General features: G+C 49.0%; 5 protein-coding genes across 5 annotated transcripts; 1 reads left to right on the top strand and 4 right to left on the bottom strand.

Moving 5' to 3' along the window:
* Window positions 1–55: 55 nt before the first annotated feature.
* On the bottom strand, window positions 56–1522 carry F5B22DRAFT_597202 (putative short-chain dehydrogenase). The gene is made up of 2 exons (XM_047974290.1): window positions 1242–1522; window positions 56–1170 (listed from the first exon to the last, which is right to left on the bottom strand). Exons 1-2 carry the CDS (start codon window positions 1386–1388, stop codon window positions 238–240), a joined length of 1080 nt encoding a protein of 359 aa, XP_047833022.1. The 5' UTR covers window positions 1389–1522; the 3' UTR covers window positions 56–237.
* A 265-nt stretch (window positions 1523–1787) lies between these two features.
* On the bottom strand, window positions 1788–10336 carry F5B22DRAFT_653429 (polyketide synthase; the record flags this gene model as incomplete). The annotated part of the gene is made up of 10 exons (XM_047979715.1): window positions 1788–4974; window positions 5051–5269; window positions 5351–5875; window positions 5946–8557; window positions 8645–8768; window positions 8829–9042; window positions 9098–9122; window positions 9356–9591; window positions 9653–10127; window positions 10213–10336. The coding sequence occupies 10 exons, from the start codon at window positions 10334–10336 to the stop codon at window positions 2140–2142; spliced, it is 7389 nt and encodes a 2462-aa protein (XP_047833021.1). The 3' UTR covers window positions 1788–2139.
* Window positions 10337–12416: 2080 nt separating this feature from the next.
* On the top strand, window positions 12417–13191 carry F5B22DRAFT_33939 (N-acetyltransferase ats1). Its single transcript, XM_047970877.1, has 2 exons — window positions 12417–12606; window positions 12652–13191. The coding sequence occupies exons 1-2, from the start codon at window positions 12567–12569 to the stop codon at window positions 13146–13148; spliced, it is 537 nt and encodes a 178-aa protein (XP_047833020.1). The 5' UTR covers window positions 12417–12566; the 3' UTR covers window positions 13149–13191.
* On the bottom strand, window positions 12886–18310 carry F5B22DRAFT_653424 (uncharacterized protein; the record flags this gene model as incomplete). The annotated part of the gene is made up of 2 exons (XM_047979714.1): window positions 12886–15781; window positions 15838–18310. The coding sequence occupies 2 exons, from the start codon at window positions 18308–18310 to the stop codon at window positions 13572–13574; spliced, it is 4683 nt and encodes a 1560-aa protein (XP_047833019.1). The 3' UTR covers window positions 12886–13571.
* A 320-nt stretch (window positions 18311–18630) lies between these two features.
* F5B22DRAFT_33808 (kinase-like domain-containing protein) lies at window positions 18631–20054 on the bottom strand. Its single transcript, XM_047970875.1, has one exon. It carries the CDS (start codon window positions 19909–19911, stop codon window positions 19057–19059), a length of 855 nt encoding a protein of 284 aa, XP_047833018.1. The 5' UTR covers window positions 19912–20054; the 3' UTR covers window positions 18631–19056.

Below are 20054 nucleotides of genomic sequence, written 5' to 3'. Positions count from 1 at the left end.
CGGTTGAGCATCAAACCTGCTACGTTTATTTCCTACGGCAATACAACATGCGCGCTGATGCATTTGCTTTTTATTATTTATCTCCCATCTAAGCCAATTCTTGTCCTGTCTGTCTGCATTCTCCATCTCTGCTCTTCTCCTTTTTCTGGAGAATGGTTTGTTTACAAGTCGTCTCAGAAAGCATACACAAGGCAATACCTAGGCAAATCAAATGTTGAAAACTGGTGCACATGCTGTTTACCACTGAAACTTCTCCCTGACTAGCTCCTCAGACAGCTTCCAGAGCTTCTCGGCTGCAGAGCTCGATACTGAACCAGGTCGAGCTTTGTCCGAGATTTGACAGTCATCCAAATATACACCGTAATTCTCTTTGCAATCTACTGTTTCTCCTGGCCCTAGTTTTGGGTCTAGCGCTGCAACTAAACTAGTTGACGCTCCAGCACCCAATGATTTGACAGCGTAGGCGCCTGAGTCCAGCAAAGCCGTAATAGCCGCAAGAATCTCTGGCGGGAAGTTGCGGGCTAGCTCTGTGTTTATAACACCTGGGTGGACGGCTAAGGTGAGAATGCCGTATTTATCGTACAAGCGCCCGTTTGCCGCAACGCTGGACAGCACATTTGCGACCTTGCTTACGTTGTAGCCTTCAAGGCCGATGTACGACTTAGTTGGCACATCTTTGTAGCCCCACAGGTCCATCATTTCGTAGTTTGGTTGCTCTTCTTCAGGTAGGTCCTTGTTCAGCTTTTCGAAGTTCATGTCGCTCCAACGCATGGTGCATAGCTGAGGCGATGCGGATGAGACGTTGACTACTCGCGTGGCTCCCTTGGGGTTCTTCTCGGCAGCCTTGATGAGCTTGGGCATGAGGGAACACGTGAGTAGCCAGTGTCCGATGTGATTCGTAGCAAAATGCATTTCAATGCCGTCCTCACTAAGAGTGCGTTCCGCGATTCCCATGACGCCAGCACTGTTGACAATGATGTTAATAGTAGGAACATCATTCCAAGACAGAAGATTAGCGGCAGCAGCTCGGACGGACTTCTGGCTAGACAGATTAACGATGAGAGGGCGGTAGTCTACAGTAGGGTATTGCGCCTTGAGCCGGTCAATGCATTCGTCAATCTTGGAAGGCGTACGGCCAGCGATGATAAGGTGAGATGGATCTTGTGATGCCTGGTATCAAAAGTCAGTAGTCCCATAATTATCTCTCATTTAGCCGTTGGAGCCTGTAATGAATGACTCACGAATGCCTGGCATGTGGTATACCCAATACCGCCTGGGTTACAGCCTGTTACGAGAACCGTCTTTCCACGAATACCCTCACTGAAAGCCTTTGCAACTTCGAGGCCTTCAGTGCTGGTGTTGAATTCGGGGTGAGTTATGGCCGGCATAGTGCAGCTAAGCAAGTGGTGTATGCTATATAATATAAAGCAACAGTGAATTCAATGACAATTTGATGACAGATGTAATACAAGGAAGTAGGGGTCTAATCACTCTTGCTAGACCACTCTCTTTTATATTTACTCGTTTGACTTCGTGCCACGTCCACTCTTCCCTTTTCTGCGCAGACTGTGCCAGTGGCATCGCGGATTTACCGGACTTGACATCTACATTCCATAGGATGGAGCGAATCTACTGGCCAATCATCTTACACGGAAAACTGCACGAGATCCATTTCGAGAGACTAGCCAATCAGGAATTGGATTCCCTTTACGGAACAGTTAACTTCTAACAGATAAAAGCATCTCGGAAACTTGGCCAATCAGACACTGACTTCTCTTTCGGGAAAAGTTGGATGTATAAAGCCACCGGAGCCACGGAGATAGAACACAATAGCCCGTTTGCTGGACAGTCGTACGGGGCCGTCCGCATGCGGATGTGGCTAGGGAGCCTCATAAAATAAGATCAGAATTGATGAATTGCTGCCGAAACCTGAATTTTGTTACCACGTGACCACCTCCCAAATAGTACCCCAACAGGCCAAAATACGAAGTTGCCTCCGTAAGTGTCTCCACCGCCCAACTGTTCGCAGCCCTACCCGTCAGTGTGATGACTTGTGTACAACAAGCCTAAATGCCTTTGATACACTAGCTGCACGACGAGAAACTCTTGAGGACCTTGCGCCGTTCTTTATACACGTCACTATGCACCATTCTCCTGCAGCTTGACCTGTACATGCTCAGCCAACTCTCGCAGCGATTTGTGGGGGCTCATTATATCCAAGTACGGCACGTCAACACGGAACTTGGCCCAAAACCAGGAGCGAAATTCCGAGGCGGTCATACTATCCACACCAAAGCTGAGCAATGCCTTGCTGTGGTCAACTTCATTGATGGGCATCGATAGTAGATTGGAAAACTGCTTTTTACATAGTTGCATCACGGCTTCTTGTAGGCTTCCGGCGCTGGCTACGGGCGAGAACGAGGTAGCTAAGCTTGTAGGGATATCCTTGAACCATGGTGCTATGGTTGCGGGCCCTGTGATTGAATCCCCGCCAAGTTGGGAAGATGCTGTATTCGCCGCCTCCTGTGCTGCTTGTATCGACGCCAGTTGTAGCAAGGACCTTGTGTCGACAACTGCACCCTGATGAGTAATGTCGATACCCCGGGCACTGAGTTCAAGAGCCGAAGCCGTCTCTAGACCGGTCAGCATATGCGATTTATTTATACTCCCATCCGCCTCACTCGCCAGTGCTAAGTCAACAATCTGTAAAAAGTCGTCCTCATTCAGCGGCTTGGTGCCTTTGCGTAAGACCAACCTTCCAATCTCGGGGTGTTCGTGGAGGTATCCCACTTCTGAAATCATTCCTAGGCCCACGGACACGCAAGGAAGGCCACGAGACCGTCTCCAGCGTGCAAAGGCATCCAAAAAGGAATTGGCAGAACAATAGTTGCTCTCCGTTGCCACGCCTACGGTACCCAAAAGAGATGATGTAAGCATGAAGAAGTCCAGTTTGTGACCCTCTAAACTGTTGTGCAGATTCCACGTTCCTTGATACTTAGGGTCGATGCCTGTATGCCACGCCTGGGTGGACATGGAGGTAAAGAGAGCCTCATGAAGTCCCATGGCGGCTTGCACTACGCCACCCAGCCTCCGACCGGTTGAGACGCAATGGGTCACTGCAGCTTCAACATCGGTAACCTGGCAGACATCGCCACGGATTACGCAAGTAGTAGCCCCGGCTTGTTCTAATTTGTTGACCAGTTGTTTTGCACTTGGTTTATCGGCACCTGAACGACCCAGGAACACAAAGTGACGGGCTCCGCGAGACATCATCCAACGGCTCAAGCTACGGCCCAGTCCACCAAGGCATCCGATCAGGAGGTATATCTTTTCTGGGTCGAAGGTGCTTGAATAGAGAGCCGGCGAAACTGGTACGGCAGATTGCGGGTTTTCCATAGAGATAACAACCTTCCCCACACGGTCCTTGTGGTTGAAGTATCGATACGCCTGCGCAACTTCAGTGATATCAAAGACCTTTATAGGTGGCGGAGAAATGTCTCCTGCGCGGTACAGACCTATGGTATCAACCATGAGTCTCCTACAAGTAGCGCGATTATATGGATCCTCAGAGCTCAATAGCGTTGATAAGTCAAAGGCTGTGAAAGTGGCATTTCTCAGGAACATGCGCATGTTCAGCCTGCCAGCGTTGACGAGCTCACGCTTTCCAATCTCGACGAATCGCCCAAATTCAGCTAAGCAGCTCTCCCAGCTATCGTGCATCAGGTCACCTACAAGCGAATTGATAATGACATCCACGCCGCGGCCACTGGTTAACTCGGCGATGCCCCGGACGAAGGACGAGTCGCGAGAGCTGAAGATGTGCGATGCTGGCACGCCTAGCTCTTTAACCAAATATTCGCGCTTACCCTGCGACCCGCACGTTGTGTATACAGTCGCGCCCATCTTCCGAGCTAGAGTGATAACGGCGATGCCGACGCCACCAGAGCCGCAATGCACAAGGATCGACTCGCCCTTGCGTAAATGCGCCCGATTTTCGAGCGCGTAGAGAGCTGTACCATATGTGATTGTCAAAGTGGGCATGACTGTGAAGTCTTCATTGTCAAGCAGCGGAAGAACACAGTCGGTTCGTACGCGCGCTGTTGTACCGATTTGAAACGCAGCACAGGCGACGACGCGATCGCCCACCTTCAGCCCGCTAGTTCCGGGGCCGACTGCAGAGACAATACCCGCGAAGTCAAAAGCAGTCGTCTTGCCGGGAGTCTCAACACGGCCAGCCATGACATACACGTCTTTAGCGTTTAAACTGACAGTTTTGACTTCGACATCCACGTAACCTGAAGCAAGCCCCTCGGTCCAACCAGGCTCGCGAAGCTCTTCGAAGTGTATGGTGTCTAGGGCACCAGGGCGGCTGATTGTGAGACGGACAGGTTTAGCCTCGGCCAGCCTCCTTTCCTCTAGCTCGGCAGTCTGGGGGTTCATTCGTTGCCGGAAGAGCGAATTGACCTGGAAGTCGGGGCTGTATCTGCTCACGAAGAGTAGGCTGTCCATCAAGATGTATTCACAATCATCCATTTCCTGCTTGGCATCGAGAGCCTTCACAATACTCACGAGCACGTTGACGGCATTTGGGGGGTCAGTCAACTGTTTACCAACATCCAGAATACTCCATCGTAATGATGGCTGTTCCAGCATAACAGCCCGGGACAGGCCATTAGCTAATGTCAGGTTAGGATTTGGTTCATCCCCAAGCATGTTAGCCCCAGTGATCCAAAGTAGGCTATTTGTATTATCTGTTACACGACGTAGGCGGTTCATGGCTTTGGAGTCTATAACTGGGAGGAACTCGCGTTCAGCCTCAAGCAGTGAAATGCAAAGATCAGTTTCAGCAATCTCTACAGTATCGAGGTGACTTAAACTGATAACACTCGCATCACTTATTCCAACATGTTCCTCCAGGTAGGTTGATAGCATGGTTGCAAACTCGCTCATACTAATTGAGGGAGACTCGTTCTGCTATATATCATATTAAACGAGTCAGTTGATAATTTCAAGCTTAGTTTCAAGACATCTTGAAAGATCGAAAACTTACAATTATGAAAGCTCTGCGACCTCTTCGTATCGTTTCCTGTGCTGTTCGTACAGCGAGAATGACGTGGTTTCTAAGATCCAACACCTCGAACCCCGCCTCCCGGAGAAAAGAGACAGCAGCGTCTGATCTTCGAGTAATAACAACACCATTTCCAGAGACTAACGAGGCAATGCAGCCTTCACGGTTCTTCCAGAGGAAATGATTGTTCGAAGTTGTGTGCTATGGACAAAAGAAAGAAGGTCAGACGGTTGCCCACGAATTCCTTGCTAGGCAGTTGAGAACGCTGGATTATTAACATACCTTAGGTACTAGCACAACACCAAAAGGGCCTTCGATGCTGTCTTCTACCAAAATCTGTCCGTTGTTCCCCAATAATGCTGCGTGCCATGATCGAAATCTCGGGAAAGCTGTCTGCTTACCAAGCATCCTCTGCCATATCTTCGCCTTGTAGCCCTCAGCATCGCCACCGACCTCCAGGATACGTATGCGAGGGTTCTTATGGCCAGCAAGTTCTAGAAGTCCACCGATAATGGCAAGACTTTCGTCATCGCGTACATCTAAATCTTGGCGCTCCAAGTACTCGATTAGGTACCGTGATAGTTGAAGAGATGATTTAGAGTCTATCCTTAGTATGTCAGGTTTCCACTGTACCCTGAGTGTCGGTTGACGCTGCAGAAAGACGCTGGCAGGCTTTACTTTGCCCGGATAAGCAGTCTCACTGGCTTCAGTCTGCTGAGCGATGGAGAGGTCACCCTTCCCATTGTAGAGCGCCAGCCGAGAATCAACATATTCAACGACTAGTGCTCCGCTAGCGTCTCGAAGAGTCTGGAAAAAAGCGTATGACAATTAGCGAGCTCACTATCACCTGTTGCGTGAATTAAGAAAAAGGACCTACAACGTCTATACGTCTACTCGAGAATCCCATCTCTTCAGATTTTGCGTAAATCTCACCCTCGGCTTCGTTCTCAGAGTGTATTGATGGTTGGATGTGAGCTTCGGCAATAAAAACAGGGAGCCAAGCCCCGACCGCGGCTATGTTTCCCGAAGCGCCGCTTAGGACAGCAGCCTGAAGTCCGGCGTCGATAGCAATTGGGTGAACTGGATAGTATTCATAGGTGCTGCCAACTGAAGCGGGCGTGATCCTCGTGGTCGCAATAACTTCGGGTCGCTTTCGTGCCGAATCGGCCCTCATAGTTGTGAGTGACTGAAAATTTGGGCCGAAACAAAGGCCTGCTTCACGCGTCGCGTGATACCATTTGGCCATTGAGGGCCAGAAGTCGAAGCCTTCTGCTTCTTGTACTGTGGCGGAAGGCTTGTAGATCTGCTTACGGCCTTTGGTGATTCGGATGCTTCCCGTGCAGTGAACAATGGACAGATTCGAAGTAGAATAAGAAGACACAATAGAGAAATCGTGCCAGTCAACCGATGTGCTGACCCCCGAGATCTTGCGCGGAGACATAGTAGTGTGTAGCTCGAGTTCTTTGCTGGTATTTTCACTCTCATCTGGGACAGTGAGAGCGGCATTGAATCTAACATTGCGTAATTCGAATCCTAAATTCCTGTCATGGTTGTCTTCAAGCTGCTTTTTAATACCTGCGATTTGCATCACCGCTTCAATGGCCATCGCAACATACCCTGCCGCTGGGAACAGTACACGTTCCCCAAGCTTGTGGTCCTTGATCCATGGCATTTCGTTTGGTTTTAAAATATTGTGCCAGGTAAAGTCAAACCCAGTGTCTATAAGAGCGGCCGTTCCTAGCAATTCGTGGCGAACATGCTTTCTATTGCGCATCGCAGTACTCGTGCGGGGCTCGCTCCATAACAAGCCACCCGAATAATCCCATGGATAGGGTGGCAGTTGGTGCAGGATTTTTGGCTTTCTCGTGAGATATGCTAAATCTCCAAAGCCATTCACTTTTTCAAGCGCTAAAGGGTAGCCTTGGCTAAACAGTTTACCAGCAAGTGCCATGAGGCAATGGTTGGAATTCTCATTTCTCACCAGAGTGGAGAGGTAAGGTAGTGACACCTCATCTACACCAAGAGATTTGCGAATCTGTTGAATAGGGCTTTTCAACGTGGAATGTGGTCCTATTTCGATCAAACACGCCTTCCCTGCGTCTGTAACCAGGTTCGCCAGTGCTGCGCAGAATTGAACAGGCTGCTCAAGGTTGTGACGCCAATACGTTGTACCCATAGTCCGCGAGTTCATAGTCCGAAGGGCGCCGGGGCTGTGACCGACTGATGAGTACATTCGAACCTGCCCGACACCCGAAGGAGCCACTTTCTCTTCATCTCCCATCATTAATTTTTCATTGAAGAGAGGCTTTAGGAGCTGTTCCAGCAACTCGGAGGTCTCTTCCATGAAGTGGCTGTGGTATGCATGCCCTCCCGTCACAAGCTTTCGGACAAGCTTCTGTTGTGTCTGTAAATGGCTCTGTAAAGTTTCGATTGCGTCTATAGAGCCACTAAGTGTCACGCTTGTTGGTGCATTGATACAGGCGACCCGAGCCTGTTCCTGAAGACCCTTTTCCTGAATGAAAGATACAGCTTCTTCAGGGCTCAAAGCAGCCACCATCATTGCCCCCTGAGAGCGCAACTGGCTTACTGCATAGCCACGGAAGTAAGCAGCTAATATGGCTTGCTTCGGGTCGAGAAAATCAGCTGCATAAGCAGCGGCAATTTCCCCAGATGAGTGACCAACTACATATTTGGGCTGAACATTCCAGCTACGTAAGAGGTCGATGAGTCCAATCTGGATCGCAGTACAAACTGGTTGACTGCGACTGGCTTCATTGATGCGGCTGACTTGGGGGTCATCGAGGATCGTCTGCTCAAGCGTCCAGGAGGGCCTGTACAGAGCGGGTATTGTCTTCAGAATCTGATCGAGTTTGCGAATAGACTCGCGGAAAGGAGCGTTGTGAAGCAAGAGATCTTTGGCCATCCCAGGGTACTGAGATCCCTGGCCCCCGAAGACAAAAGCAAAGGGAAGGCCCTTGGTCTCTTCAACTGTGGTTTTCTCATCGGCAGACACAGCGTATCTAGTAATATTTTCATTCCAGGTGGCGAGCAGATAGCCGCGGTGTTGCAGAGTATCGCGGCCCTTAGAGAGTGTGTATGCTAAATCCTTCATAAAGTTCACGCCATCGCCGGATTCTGCTACTATTTGCATAGTCTGTTCAATGAGTGACTTTAGTGAACTGGCCGATGCAGCGGATATAGGCAAAACAAGACACTCTTTACTAATATCCACCAATGCCGCCGAGAAACCATTTATATGATTACCATTGGACACCGCGTCAACAGTGCAAGAATCATCTCCATGAGCTCCGTTCAGCTGAACACCCTTCTGGCTAACAGTCTCGTTACTGAGGTAACTTTCAGTCGACTCCAGAATGACATGGCTGTTCGCACCACCGTAACCAAATGAGTTGATACTAGCGCGTCGTAGAGCCCGGGGCCATTCCTCCAGCTTAGTGGCAATTCTAATGTTTCGCTCGTCTGAAATCACTACACGATTATATCGTTAGCTTTTTTCCTCACTAAAAACAATTCGTTTGGCAAAACCGTCACCCGCTATTGACATTATGCACATACAATTTGGGTTCACCCTCTGAATTCCATAGCTAGGAGCTATTTTACCGGCCTCAAAAGACTTGACAACCTTGATGATAGAGGCAAGCCCACTAGCTGCTTCACTGTGGCCAAGATTCGTCTTGACCTAGGAAGTAACGTTAACAGTTAATTCAAAGCTCTACACATTATGGTATAGTGTTCTCACCGATCCGATAAAAAGAGGAGGAAGTCCCTTTGGCCTGCCGAAACATGTACCCACGGTATTCACCTCAAGAGGGTCGCCTACAGGCGTGCCAGTACCATGACACTCAATATAATCGGTACCTCCAAATTCGAGACCGGCATTTTGATATGCTTTACGTATGACTGCCTCTTGCATCTTTTCGCTAGGCATTGATATTCCTGGTGTCCTTCCACACCTGCAGCCCGGTCATTAGAAAGAAGGGCATAAGATGACGCTTTTGCTCAACTTACGCATTCACGGCAGTACCGCGGATGACTGCTCTAATGGGATTTCCATCCCTAAGCGCATGACTCATGCGCTTCACCTGCCATATCAAAACGTGTTAGTCTGGTTCCTTGATAAATCCTTCCTAGAGTTGCACAGATCGTGATGGTCATGATTTGGTGTTCGAAGTTCACATACTGCGGCAATGGTTAGCCCCGGAAGACAATACATTTAATATCTGCTACGCCCATGTCACAGCTGACACGGCAGGTTTTGGTACGCACCGTAAATTGCGCTAGCAGCTTCAGCACGGCCATATCCGTCAGCCGCCGCATCAAAGGTGTGGCATGTTCCCGTTGGTGAAAGGAGACCAGCCTTGGCAAGTAAAAGATGATACTCAACCGACATGATCAAGTTCGCGCTAGCCACAATGGCACCATCGCAGTCGCCCGCCTTCATCGCATTTAAGGCTTGATGGAGAGCATAGAGAGATGAGGAGCAAGCGGTATCTATCGAGAAGCTGTTGGTGTATAAGTTTAGTTTATTGTGAGTTTCTATGCGAAATACCTGTGAATTCTTACCTAGGTCCGTTAAGGTTGAATACGTGACTAATTCTATTAGACATGATTGTAGTCCCCAGTCCCGCTAGCGAGTATCTATGTAGATAGTCCACGTCTCGTGTTTGGCTTAGTAAATGTTCCGAACAAAAGCTGGCTACAAAGACGCCCGTTTCTGAGCCTGAAACACTCTCCATAGTAGTTCCTGAGCTCCGAAGACATTCTGCCGAGACTTCGAGCAGCTTGCGCTGATGGGGATCCATGAAAGTTGCCTCCAGGTTGCTAATACCGAAGAACTTGTTATCGAACTGGCGTATATCTTTGTTTATGAAATAGCCCCCGGGTACATGTGTACTGCCGCTTCTCATATTGCCTTGTGAGTGGTAAAATCCATCGATGTTATACCTTGCCGGGGGTACTGGACCTTGAGCCGATTTCTGGTCAACAAGAAACTGCCAGAGATCCGAAGGGGATGAAATATCTCCAGGCATTTGGCAAGCTAGATATATCATCACAAAATATCATCAGCAAGTTCTCTATGTAAACAATTCATAACAATTGAATAGTACAAGAAAAATTCGTACCAATTCCTACAATTACTGGCGGGTCATCCTCCCAAGTCGTGGCATTGCCAACGGCCTGAACCAAGCTTTCCGTTTTATTGTCATTTCCGGCTACTGTGCTAGAGGTATCGCTGCTGGTGGCCATGATCAATAAAGTGGCCACAACGGGTTTCGATTTGGGCGTTGATATTGTGGTCTAATGGTGTTTGACGTGGCGTGCTGCATCTGTGTTCTGGGCTCTTGGTCAGGAGTATCTGTGATCGAGGAAATATATGCTGCAGTGGTAAATATATGAGCGTCAGATTCAACTAAATTACTCTGTGAATACAGTAAGGTAAGAGGATATCCTTGCATTTGAATCAACAAGGCCGCCGCGTCTCTCATGCCCCCCTGCCAGCATAGAACTGAAGTGGCATCTTGGTCCTACACAATCCAAAGACCCTGTTTCAGCCTGACCTTGATTTGAATTCGTATGGGCTGCGGTGACGACACTAAAATAGTCTCTAATATTATATAGCCTCACTAATATGAAACATATTGACTGAAGAGGCTAGGAACGGCGACCAAGGTTGGCTAACTAGACGGGATGGATACCAACGGGAATACTCTTTAGACCTTTGGTAGTCATAACATATAATTGTCTCTTGAATAGCTTCAATCTCAGGTGACTTTCATAATCTTGGTCGATGTGCGGGGACCCAATCCCTACGAGCAGAAACCGTCTTCCTCTCGCCATTCCGACAGTTACTGAGAATGAGCTCCATAGAGCTGCGCGCCCGTCCCAACAAGGCCACAGGAATCCCATTGGATATCATTTCACCGCCATATGCAACCGCGTAAGGTTGTATCATCAATACTTAAATCCGATTTCGGCGACTCTGTGATTCACATAGGTCGTGGGGTTCAGTGTCTTTCCTTCGCCTGGTGGCCTCAAGTGCTTCATCTCAGACACTTGCAAATATGACTGAGTTGGTTGAGCACGATTGGAACGGCTGGCGAGTGTGATGTTAGCACCCCTCACAACCAGCATAATAGATAATAGTATTCGGGTGTGGCGCTCAGGTTTAACACAGTGTTTCTGTGCCAGCGGTACGCTCGTATGGTGAAGCCACTCGTGCGATTGTCAATCGTGACTTTGGTCCTGGTTGACGACCACGACAGGGTTGGTACGGCACTCAAGCACGGCAACATTTGGCTTGGCAATAGACTACGGCGATTCTGGGCATCTGTTGTGTTAGGTTTAATACGTGCTAGCTCGCCATTATCCGAAACTTGCAGTTCTAGACAGTCCGCCATCCCAGAAGAAATTATATCAGATCAGGTGAGAATATGATGTGACATAGTGATTGAGATCAGCGTCCCAATGAGCTTGAGTGGGAGAGACATCGAAGGCACCTGCGAATATGAGACATCTACCTTACATCGCCCACTCCAGAGTTGAATAGTCGCTCGTCTTGGGCTTCACGGTTGCTGCTACACTTTCTAGTCCTGATCTGCGCTACTGTATTCTGCAAACCACATGTTACACGCGTACAAGCCGAAAATGCAGTACGCCTTGCACTTTGGCTGTCCGAAAGGCCACTGCAGGCTGTTCATGATCTTCAGAGACATGCAGGCAATATTAGAAAATGAGGTTAAGGCTTCTCTTCATGAAACAAGCCAATGAGACCTGGCCGTCAAGGCTGGCAGACTAGTTGTATAGAGTCGAGTCAAGCCATCAAGGCCAAGAAGGAATTGATTAGTCAAGGCCTCCTGCCGCCCTAGTGGATCATTGTAACATGAATAGCTTCAATTCCAAGTCAGGTCACCACCTACCCTTGTTCTACGCCACGTGCTGAAAGCTGAAGTCGCATGGCACGTCGACATGGCCGTAACTTGGTCGGTTCACCTCATGCCGAGTGTTAGAGGAAATACTTATTAACTGCGGTATTCGGGCCAGAACTCGACCTATAGGAATAAGATGTTTCCGAATAAGAGACTTGTATATGTAGATGCACTTGACCGTAATAATGGCTCCTCGAGTCCAACAATCCACTACATATGTCGCCAAGAACACGCAAGGGCGCGCCCTTAGATCACGACGCTGTAGGTAGGGTAACAGACATGAATTTATATCAGACCTATGCTTAAACCAAGAATGCAATCACAATTCCTTTTGATCCATGACTAAGTGGTAAGCCTTTTATGCGTCAGTTGATTTTGAATGCCTCTCCAACTCTTTAGACACTCGCACTCACTGTCCTGTGCCGTACTCGTACGTTATTGTTATTCCCGTACTCGTAGGCACTGCATATTCCTACCTCGTACCTAAAGCAATCCATTAAAGGGCACGAGGACATCGAGAAATTCTTACTTTGCTGCGTCATTCTCTCATCATGGCATCCGGACCGATCGTTCGGTTCGCAGATTTCCAAGGCAAGCTCATACCTCGACTAAACGGCCTCCGCTAATGTTGAATAGACGTCCCAACCATATTATCCTTCATCAAAGCCGGGGCCGTGGAACAGCATCCTGGCGCCTGCGTGGAGGCCACCGAAGCTGCGCTTGTTAAGGCGCTACACCTCAACCGAGCCCCATCTGATGCGAGAGCTGGTTCTGACATAGATCATCACCCGCAATTCGCGTGGGCTCTCCTAATAGTCGCACCAAATGGAGAAATCGCGGGACTAGCCATTTACTTTTACAATTACTCGACTTGGAGGGCAGCTCCAGGAGTCTGCCTGGAAGAGCTCTATGTGGAGCCGCAATACCGATCCAAGGGCTATGCTCAACTGTTGATCAAAGTCATGGCTAGAGAAGCGGCGAAGATGGGCTGTGTGAAAATGGAGTGGGTGTGTCTCAAAAGCAACGAGCGCGCATTGCGCTTCTATCAAAAGATTGGCGCGAGAGTCATGGGAGATTGGGTTGTGCTGAGGGTTGACGAGAGTGGGATTCAAGATCTACAAGAACAGTTGTGATCGATTATTGAGCTATATAAAGTAGTGACAATAGGCCAATTCGCCGCCGCTATACCCAGTCTGCTTTTTTTCTGATCACGAACAAGTCACCATAGTCTTAGATGAACTAAGTGGACAGATAGAGTCAGCCAAAACTCAGAAAGCAGCCATCGTATACGTACAGGCGGGTATGAGAGCCATGGGGGAGAGTCCATGGCTATGGAGCTAGCGTTGCTCGCAAGCCGGTATGCTATCCTGAGCTGCAGGCGCAGCAACGCATATTGCTGGTACCATCTCGTGACCCTGACCATGATCCTGATCTAGGGTGATTCCAGACAGCGTGCGCAGAATGGACACACGCAGCCACTAGTTCATTCGTATGTCCATATCGTTTACTAAACGATCAGCCGATCCTAGCACGGGCTTGTGATTTCCGTTAGTGGTTTACCGCCGTATTAGCGAGTCCTGTTCAGAATTCATATTTCGGAGAGATGTATCTTCTACATGGTAGTCCATGAACGGCCTCTCGCCCATGCCGAGATCAATCGAATGAACAATACTGGGTGTCCTAGTGCTAGACAAGGGATGAGATCTCGCCTGACGGTTCACATTGGGAATCAAAGACTGCGATTCGAAGCCGTAGATAGGGAAAGCCTCTGCATTCTGCTTTCTAGCTGGAACATTTTCCCGGTGGGCGATCTGAGCCTCACCTGGCTCACGGAGCAACGAGACTCCGCTTTGAGATCCGAAAGGAGTTGCTGACGATTCGTTGACCGCCGTCTGAGATCTCGATGTGAAATATCCGCTCGAGCTAACCGTGGCATAAGGTGGATTGTCATTCTGCAAATGTGAGGTTCCGTTATTATTCAGTAGAGCATTAGTCACCTCGCTCTGTTCTTCCCCAACAACCTCGATACCCCATCTCATTGCCCCATTCTTGTCGTTAAACCAACCTAGCCGCACCTTCGTCCCCGAGTCGAGCTTGAACCTGTCGATAGTCTTCTCTCGGGCTAATTCTAGAAGCCGATGGCTTCCTGCCATAAGCACGGCTACGTCAGCGATGCTATTGATCCGTCTGAGGAGCACAGTGCGATATTTTTGGGACGCGATTGTTAATGTGACCCCTACGACAATCAGATAAGCCAATATCAATAGGCAGATCCATGCTGCAGGTTTAGAGATCTTCAAGAGCTCAACTGAACGAGAGATATGCATCGTGACTGTTTCACTAACAGGCACCTCATCGGCTCTTGGGCTCTTAGTCGTCGGTCCATCGAGATCATCAGGAAGCCTTTCTCCGGGCGGTTGGAATACATAACCACCAGTGGCAGTTGAGACATTATTGCTAGCGAAGTGTTGAAACAGAGCGGTGAACGTTTGCTGGGCTGTGTACTTCAGCGTGTCCAAGTCAAGCAGCGCTTCGTGGTCGTAGTTCACGAGCGATAGCATCGAGTACGTCATCAAGTCGACGTTTAGACCGGGCTGGCGAATGTTAAAAGTTTGATCATCGATGCTTTCGGATTCTGTGTAGAGGTAATTCAGGTTGGTTCCTTGAATCTCATCCAGATCCGCTGCTCCAAGAAGCGCAGTGACAAAGAGGACTCCATGAGACGTTGTGATATTAATTTCAAAGCCAGATAGTGAATTGTTGTATTTGTGCTGTTTGAAATCGTCCGACCATGCATAGAGATCAGGTTGTGGTTCCGCATGAAGCGAAAACTCGACCACATTCCCACCTGCCCCATCGACTGTAACTGTAGCATCTGCTGTCTCAATGATAGGCATGCAGTTCAGAACAGCCATCCGAGGTTTTTCAGCCCACATCAGTCGAGGAAAGCATCCCCCGTCTCTTTGGATGCCACAATAGCCCTCTACAGGTAGACCATGAATCCACTTGATCGTGAAGTTTGTCGGCCATGCTCCGGCGAAGTCGGGGTAGGACGACCCATTCCGCAAATTGGGTGACCAATACCCCACCGAGCCCGGGGTTATCTGCTCATTGTCGGTCTTGTTTTGGCAGCATTGGAATCTCTTGTTGTTAGCAAAGAATGTTGAGTAGTTCCCCTCGACGTTGGGTTGTTGGTCTAAGTAGAGCAAGACGTTTTCAACGCCAGTACCGTTGTACCCATCCCCGGACAATCCGAGTTCAAAGCCACGAGACAGGGCTTTTGCGTCCTTATCTCTAACCCATTGCGTACTGTTAGTTAAATCCCATTCAGTGAGCCAGGTCTTGCTCTCTTCCAGATTCAGGTGCTCGTATGGAGAGCACTCAAGCCGTGCACGGATCGCCGAAGTCTCTATAGTAGCATTTGTTGGATATTTGGGTGCCGCCGTTTGATTTCCCGTGTTCTGAAGCTTTGTGGAGGGTACCATAGACAAATCATACGGAACGAAACTCCAACCTCCCGAACTCCATGGCGGTTCCGATCCGTTAAGCGATGTCTGTACTGCGGCACCGTATATCCACGATGTCCTCATGTTCTCAAATAGTTCTGCAAGAATAGTTTTCTTATAATTACCTGCGTGGGATGTGAACTGCTGGGTCCCGGCTGATAGTTGTGGAACTTGCCGTAACTCGAGTTGTCGCTGTACGTCTACTTGAAGCGGTAGCGTCCCAGCCTCTCTAGACCAGAGTGATGACATCGCAATGGTAACTGGTGGGGTCAGAAAAAGGGAAAGACGAATATGTAAAAGATGCAATTGAACGTACGTATCTCCGATAGAAAGGCGCCAGTGCATACCAGAGCTAACACCCAGTGGCTACGCTTCAACGCCCTCCAAGCTGCCCACAGTAGATATGAAGAAATATATGAGATCGAGACTCCTTCTGAGCTAGACCTGGTGATCGGCTTATTCGCAAGAACTAGGTATGGTTGGATTCTCCGAAGTGCTGTGTCAAGCGAGCCCCACCAGAGGCCAATACTGACTGCGACCAGAGTTGTGATAAGCGAAGCTGGGTTCACATCCCCCAGATCAAGGCCGCCAACAGAAACATCAAAGGCATATACGAAGGCAGTTTGATAGAGCCCTACAGCATCGGAGTACCAGAAAAGATAAGCTACTGCGGTTAACACAGCCGAAAGTAAGAAGATAAGTATGACAAACATCCACATCGAGAAGGTGTGCGATTGCTTTTCAGTGTGGGCAGAATTCAGAAATGTAGGCTGATGTGACCCTTTTTCTTGTGAAGTGGACTTGTTGGCGGTATCCTGAGGATATTCACCAGTAACGAGACGAATTCGGCCTTGGCTCAACAAATATCTTTTATCCGACAACGAACATTCCAGTTCTTTTGAAGAAGCACTATGTAAGCTGTCGAGTGACTGTAATGTGTTCGCTTCATTCGAGATTAATTTTGCTACGCGGATAGGCGGCGCGGGGTCCCCAAAGAGCCCCAGTGGTCGCCTGGATAGCCGTGTGGTAACGAAAACAGTAGACAAAAGGATTAGTTGCAGCAATAGGGATGTTTCCAATATTATAGCCACAGCAGATACGGCTACCACTCGTCGTTTCGTGTCTGCGATAGTCCCGGTCGTCTTGACTGCGTCGCTTATGGATGTAGTGTCAAAGACATCACGCAGTAACTCGCCAAAAAAGCGCTGTTTCACACGCCCGGCATTTTGTGTAAAAGACGAGTCGGCCGCCATTTTCTCCGGGGAGAAGTCGTATAGTGCTGATAACATAATCGCCGGACCTGAAGCAAAAGCACGCCGGCTTCCCAGAGGCTTTCTTAGATGCACGTTCCAGTTCGTGTTATTCAGAAAAACGCGCTGGAATGATGGCAGGTCGGCAACGTTATTAGGAATAAGCTCGCGAACAGACAAATATTCGAGCTCATCTACTTCTACCAAGGAAGCGCTTTTGGAAAGTGTGACGGTGACGCTAGGATTCCCCGTGAAATAACTCGTTGTACAAGCTTGGCCTATCACCGTAGCATTTGCGAAAGTAGCCTGGTAAAGAGATGTGGAAAGGAAGATAATTTCGTCCTGCATACACCCACTGATATTCAACGGGCTGTCAAAGCCCGAACCAAAGGTAGTAGTACTATTGATCTCCCGCAAGTTAGACCATACTGCCCCACCAATACCAGCGAGGTCTCCCCCATCAAGGAGAGTCAAGTTAAGAGCACATCCTGATGGAGATAAAAGCCTAACTCTATGCGATGGGATTGTGGTGTTCAATTCAGGTGTAAACCAATCCACAGAAACAAACTCGACAAGGTTCATTTGCTCACAGTTAACCTCGACGTCAAATACCGTAGTCTTTGCTGACCACGTCTGTACCGAATCAGAGAGTATTGGCCCCAACGGTGCGCTGCCCATCGTTGATGGCCAAAAAGGTAGCACAGCATAGCTGTCGGTGATCCATGCCGAGGTTGTGACATTCTGAAGAAGACTGCTCACGGTGCGGAAGTACGTAGTACCTATTGGGTTACTTTGAAGTGGTAGAGCTGAAGATATGTCAAGTTGAGAAAATGGTACTTCCTCGGCGAAAAGGACGTCCTGGGAAACGAACAATGTCGAGGAGAAAGGGGACATGACCAGGAAGCTGAACATGAAAGCGACAGTGGCGCATAACATGGCCCAATCGGTCTTCTTCACATGGCGCTTTGGCAGGCTCGATAGGAGGCACTCCCACCAGGCATCAGCTATCCAAGTAAGAGACTGTGCGGCCGAGGCACCAGATGGTGAAGCGAGATTGGCGAATGGCTGTGTGCGCCGGACATCGTTGAGCAGTATCGACAGAAGTATGCCTTGAGAGACAGCGAGTAGTGTCGGGACCAATTTCGAAAAGATGACGATGCTTCCTGACCCATCGTCGGCGACAAGACCCTTTCGGTGGGCTGATATCGCGTGAGCGATTACCACCAGGATCTCCAACACAGCGGTGAAGGCAAGGATGGATGTCAGACAAAGCCAACGTAGTGTATACGGGAGCCAAGTCGGTGTCGCCCCAGAGCAACTCGAGTCGGGGCTTGCGTTCGTTTTATCAAAGGCGGTATGGTCAACTTGCGCGGGCCATGACGGTGTCGGGATATGGGGGACATCTGCAAGATAGCGAATGGTACCGCTTGCCGACGACTGATAGTCCGCTAAAGGATAGTATTCAGCATTAGCATCTTCTTGGGCATGCGGCAAGGCGCGGTATGAGGGGTGTGGACGCTGAGTGAAGGACGCAGGCATACTGGAATGGCCTCGTCAATGAGGTGTTCAAGGCGAGGCCAGGTTCCGCATATTATTGATCAGATTGGGGGGATCCAGGGCCCAGAGTCCTTGCCAGGTGGTTTCTTACTTTCTATTAAGTTTTTCAAAGAGTAGGTATGAGTGGCGCGACACAGCAAGGATGGGATGTCAGTGAGATCAATGCGCGGGGCGTCGCGCAGGATAGGGTTAGTCAGTAGAGACGCCAAGATACAGGCATCAACATGTTTCAAGAGAGCAGGGAAAAGGTGACAGACTTATGTATAGTCTAGTCTAGATCTATTTATATATGTATATATATAGTTCAGAATTACGAAAGCGCTGATCGTCAATATCTCGTTCATCTCAAATTACTGAAGTGAGCCGTGTCACTCCTTAACGAATCGACGTGGAGATACGCATTGGTGTTACGTATTGTCCAGATCGTGCCTTTCCAACAGCTCGAGACTCGTACTCTTTAATCCGGCTATAGTCTACTGTTGATGGTTCAGATATTGCTATCTTTAGCGAATTTGAACATCATATCAAACGAAAGTCAAAATGTCAATATCGAAAAGCAAGCTTAGGGTTTGATTATGCAGATAAAAAAATGGAAGATGAATGTTACTCAGATATTAAGTAACAAGAAATCAAAAGGAATCCTAATTTGAATAGCTTGATTATTTCACTATTGAACATCTTCACCGCGGGTGTCTTTCCAATGGGTATATTCATCTCATTTCACACATTCATTGCTTGGCCCTACAATACGTGTCCCACGCCTTAAAGGCGAGTCTCACCATCTCAGTATACCGAGTCACGTCGCCTTTTTCTTTTTCAAGTCCCGCGGCCACCATGTCGAGCGTACCGTAGATGAAGAACTCGAAATACTCGGGGCAGAAACTGGCGCTCTCCCAGTCGATTATACTTATCAAACCGTCGCTGCGCAGTATGATGTTCTGCGCCTGGAGGTCGCCGTGAGTGAAGACAGACGCGCTGTGTTCGGCGCTCAACACGAGAAATTCGGATTTCAGACCTTCGATGGCGCGCCGAGTTGGCAGATTTGCGCCCGAGAATTGAGCGGCAAAGTACGCTGAGAGAAACTCGTCGGCTGAGGCGAACGGTCCCGCTGGCCGCTTAAAGGTCCATGTGTGCGCTAAGTATGGACGACCACCTGGTAGTCCGTAGAAGCCCGGAGAGGGGATTTTGGTGCGGAGTTCGCTCAAGTGTTGTCTCAGCTGGGCTGCGATGAATGCCCTTTGCTCAGAGTCGAGCTTTCCATAGCAGTTACTCAGAACCTCTCCTGCGACGTACTCCATGATGATGACTTTGTCGCCGCTAGGTTCGTGCTGGTACATGGCGTATAGTATCGGAACGGGTATGCTGGTGTAGTGCCGGACGATCAGCATGTTTTCGCCTTCCATGAAATCAATGTGCTTACCATATTTTACTATGAACTGCTCACCGATTTGGAGGACGTCACGTGCTCGTCGTCGTTGAGATGGCGTTTTGGAAGATGCGTGGGCGACTATCTCGTGGTATGTTGGCAGTGGAGCAGGAGCCGGTGCGAAGTACGGAAGTTCAAGGGGGGTGTATGAGGCCATTTTGTGGAATGTATTGCTGCTCAGAGATGAAATAGCATGAATGTATGTTTTAACATCGATGAAGTGATGAGTATACCAGTAGCCGATGTCTGGAGCTCCAAGTACAACATGGTGTGCTCATTCTTAGAGGTTTGGGGGGACTA

Source organism: Xylaria bambusicola (genome assembly GCF_022495145.1).
Source record: "Xylaria bambusicola strain CBS 139988 unplaced genomic scaffold F5B22scaffold_10, whole genome shotgun sequence".
Lineage (NCBI taxonomy): Eukaryota > Fungi > Ascomycota > Sordariomycetes > Xylariales > Xylariaceae > Xylaria > Xylaria bambusicola.
The sequence above is the reverse complement of the archived record's forward strand: the minus strand, read 5'-3'. Positions and strand labels throughout refer to the sequence as shown.

What these genes read in the sequence shown, in the direction of transcription:
- F5B22DRAFT_597202 (XM_047974290.1), bottom strand. Translation starts at nt 1,388, where the DNA reads ATGCCGGCCATAACTCACCCCGAATTCAACACCAGCACTGAAGGCCTC. An exon ending in ATACCACATGCCAGGCATTC is followed by an intron (nt 1,171 to 1,241) that starts GTGAGTCATTCA and finishes TTTTGATACCAG; the next exon opens with GCATCACAAGATCCATCTCA.
- F5B22DRAFT_33939 (XM_047970877.1), top strand. Translation starts at nt 12,567, where the DNA reads ATGGCATCCGGACCGATCGTTCGGTTCGCAGATTTCCAAG. An exon ending in TCGGTTCGCAGATTTCCAAG is followed by an intron (nt 12,607 to 12,651) that starts GCAAGCTCATAC and finishes AATGTTGAATAG; the next exon opens with ACGTCCCAACCATATTATCC.
- F5B22DRAFT_33808 (XM_047970875.1), bottom strand. Translation starts at nt 19,911, where the DNA reads ATGGCCTCATACACCCCCCTTGAACTTCCGTACTTCGCACCGGCTCCT.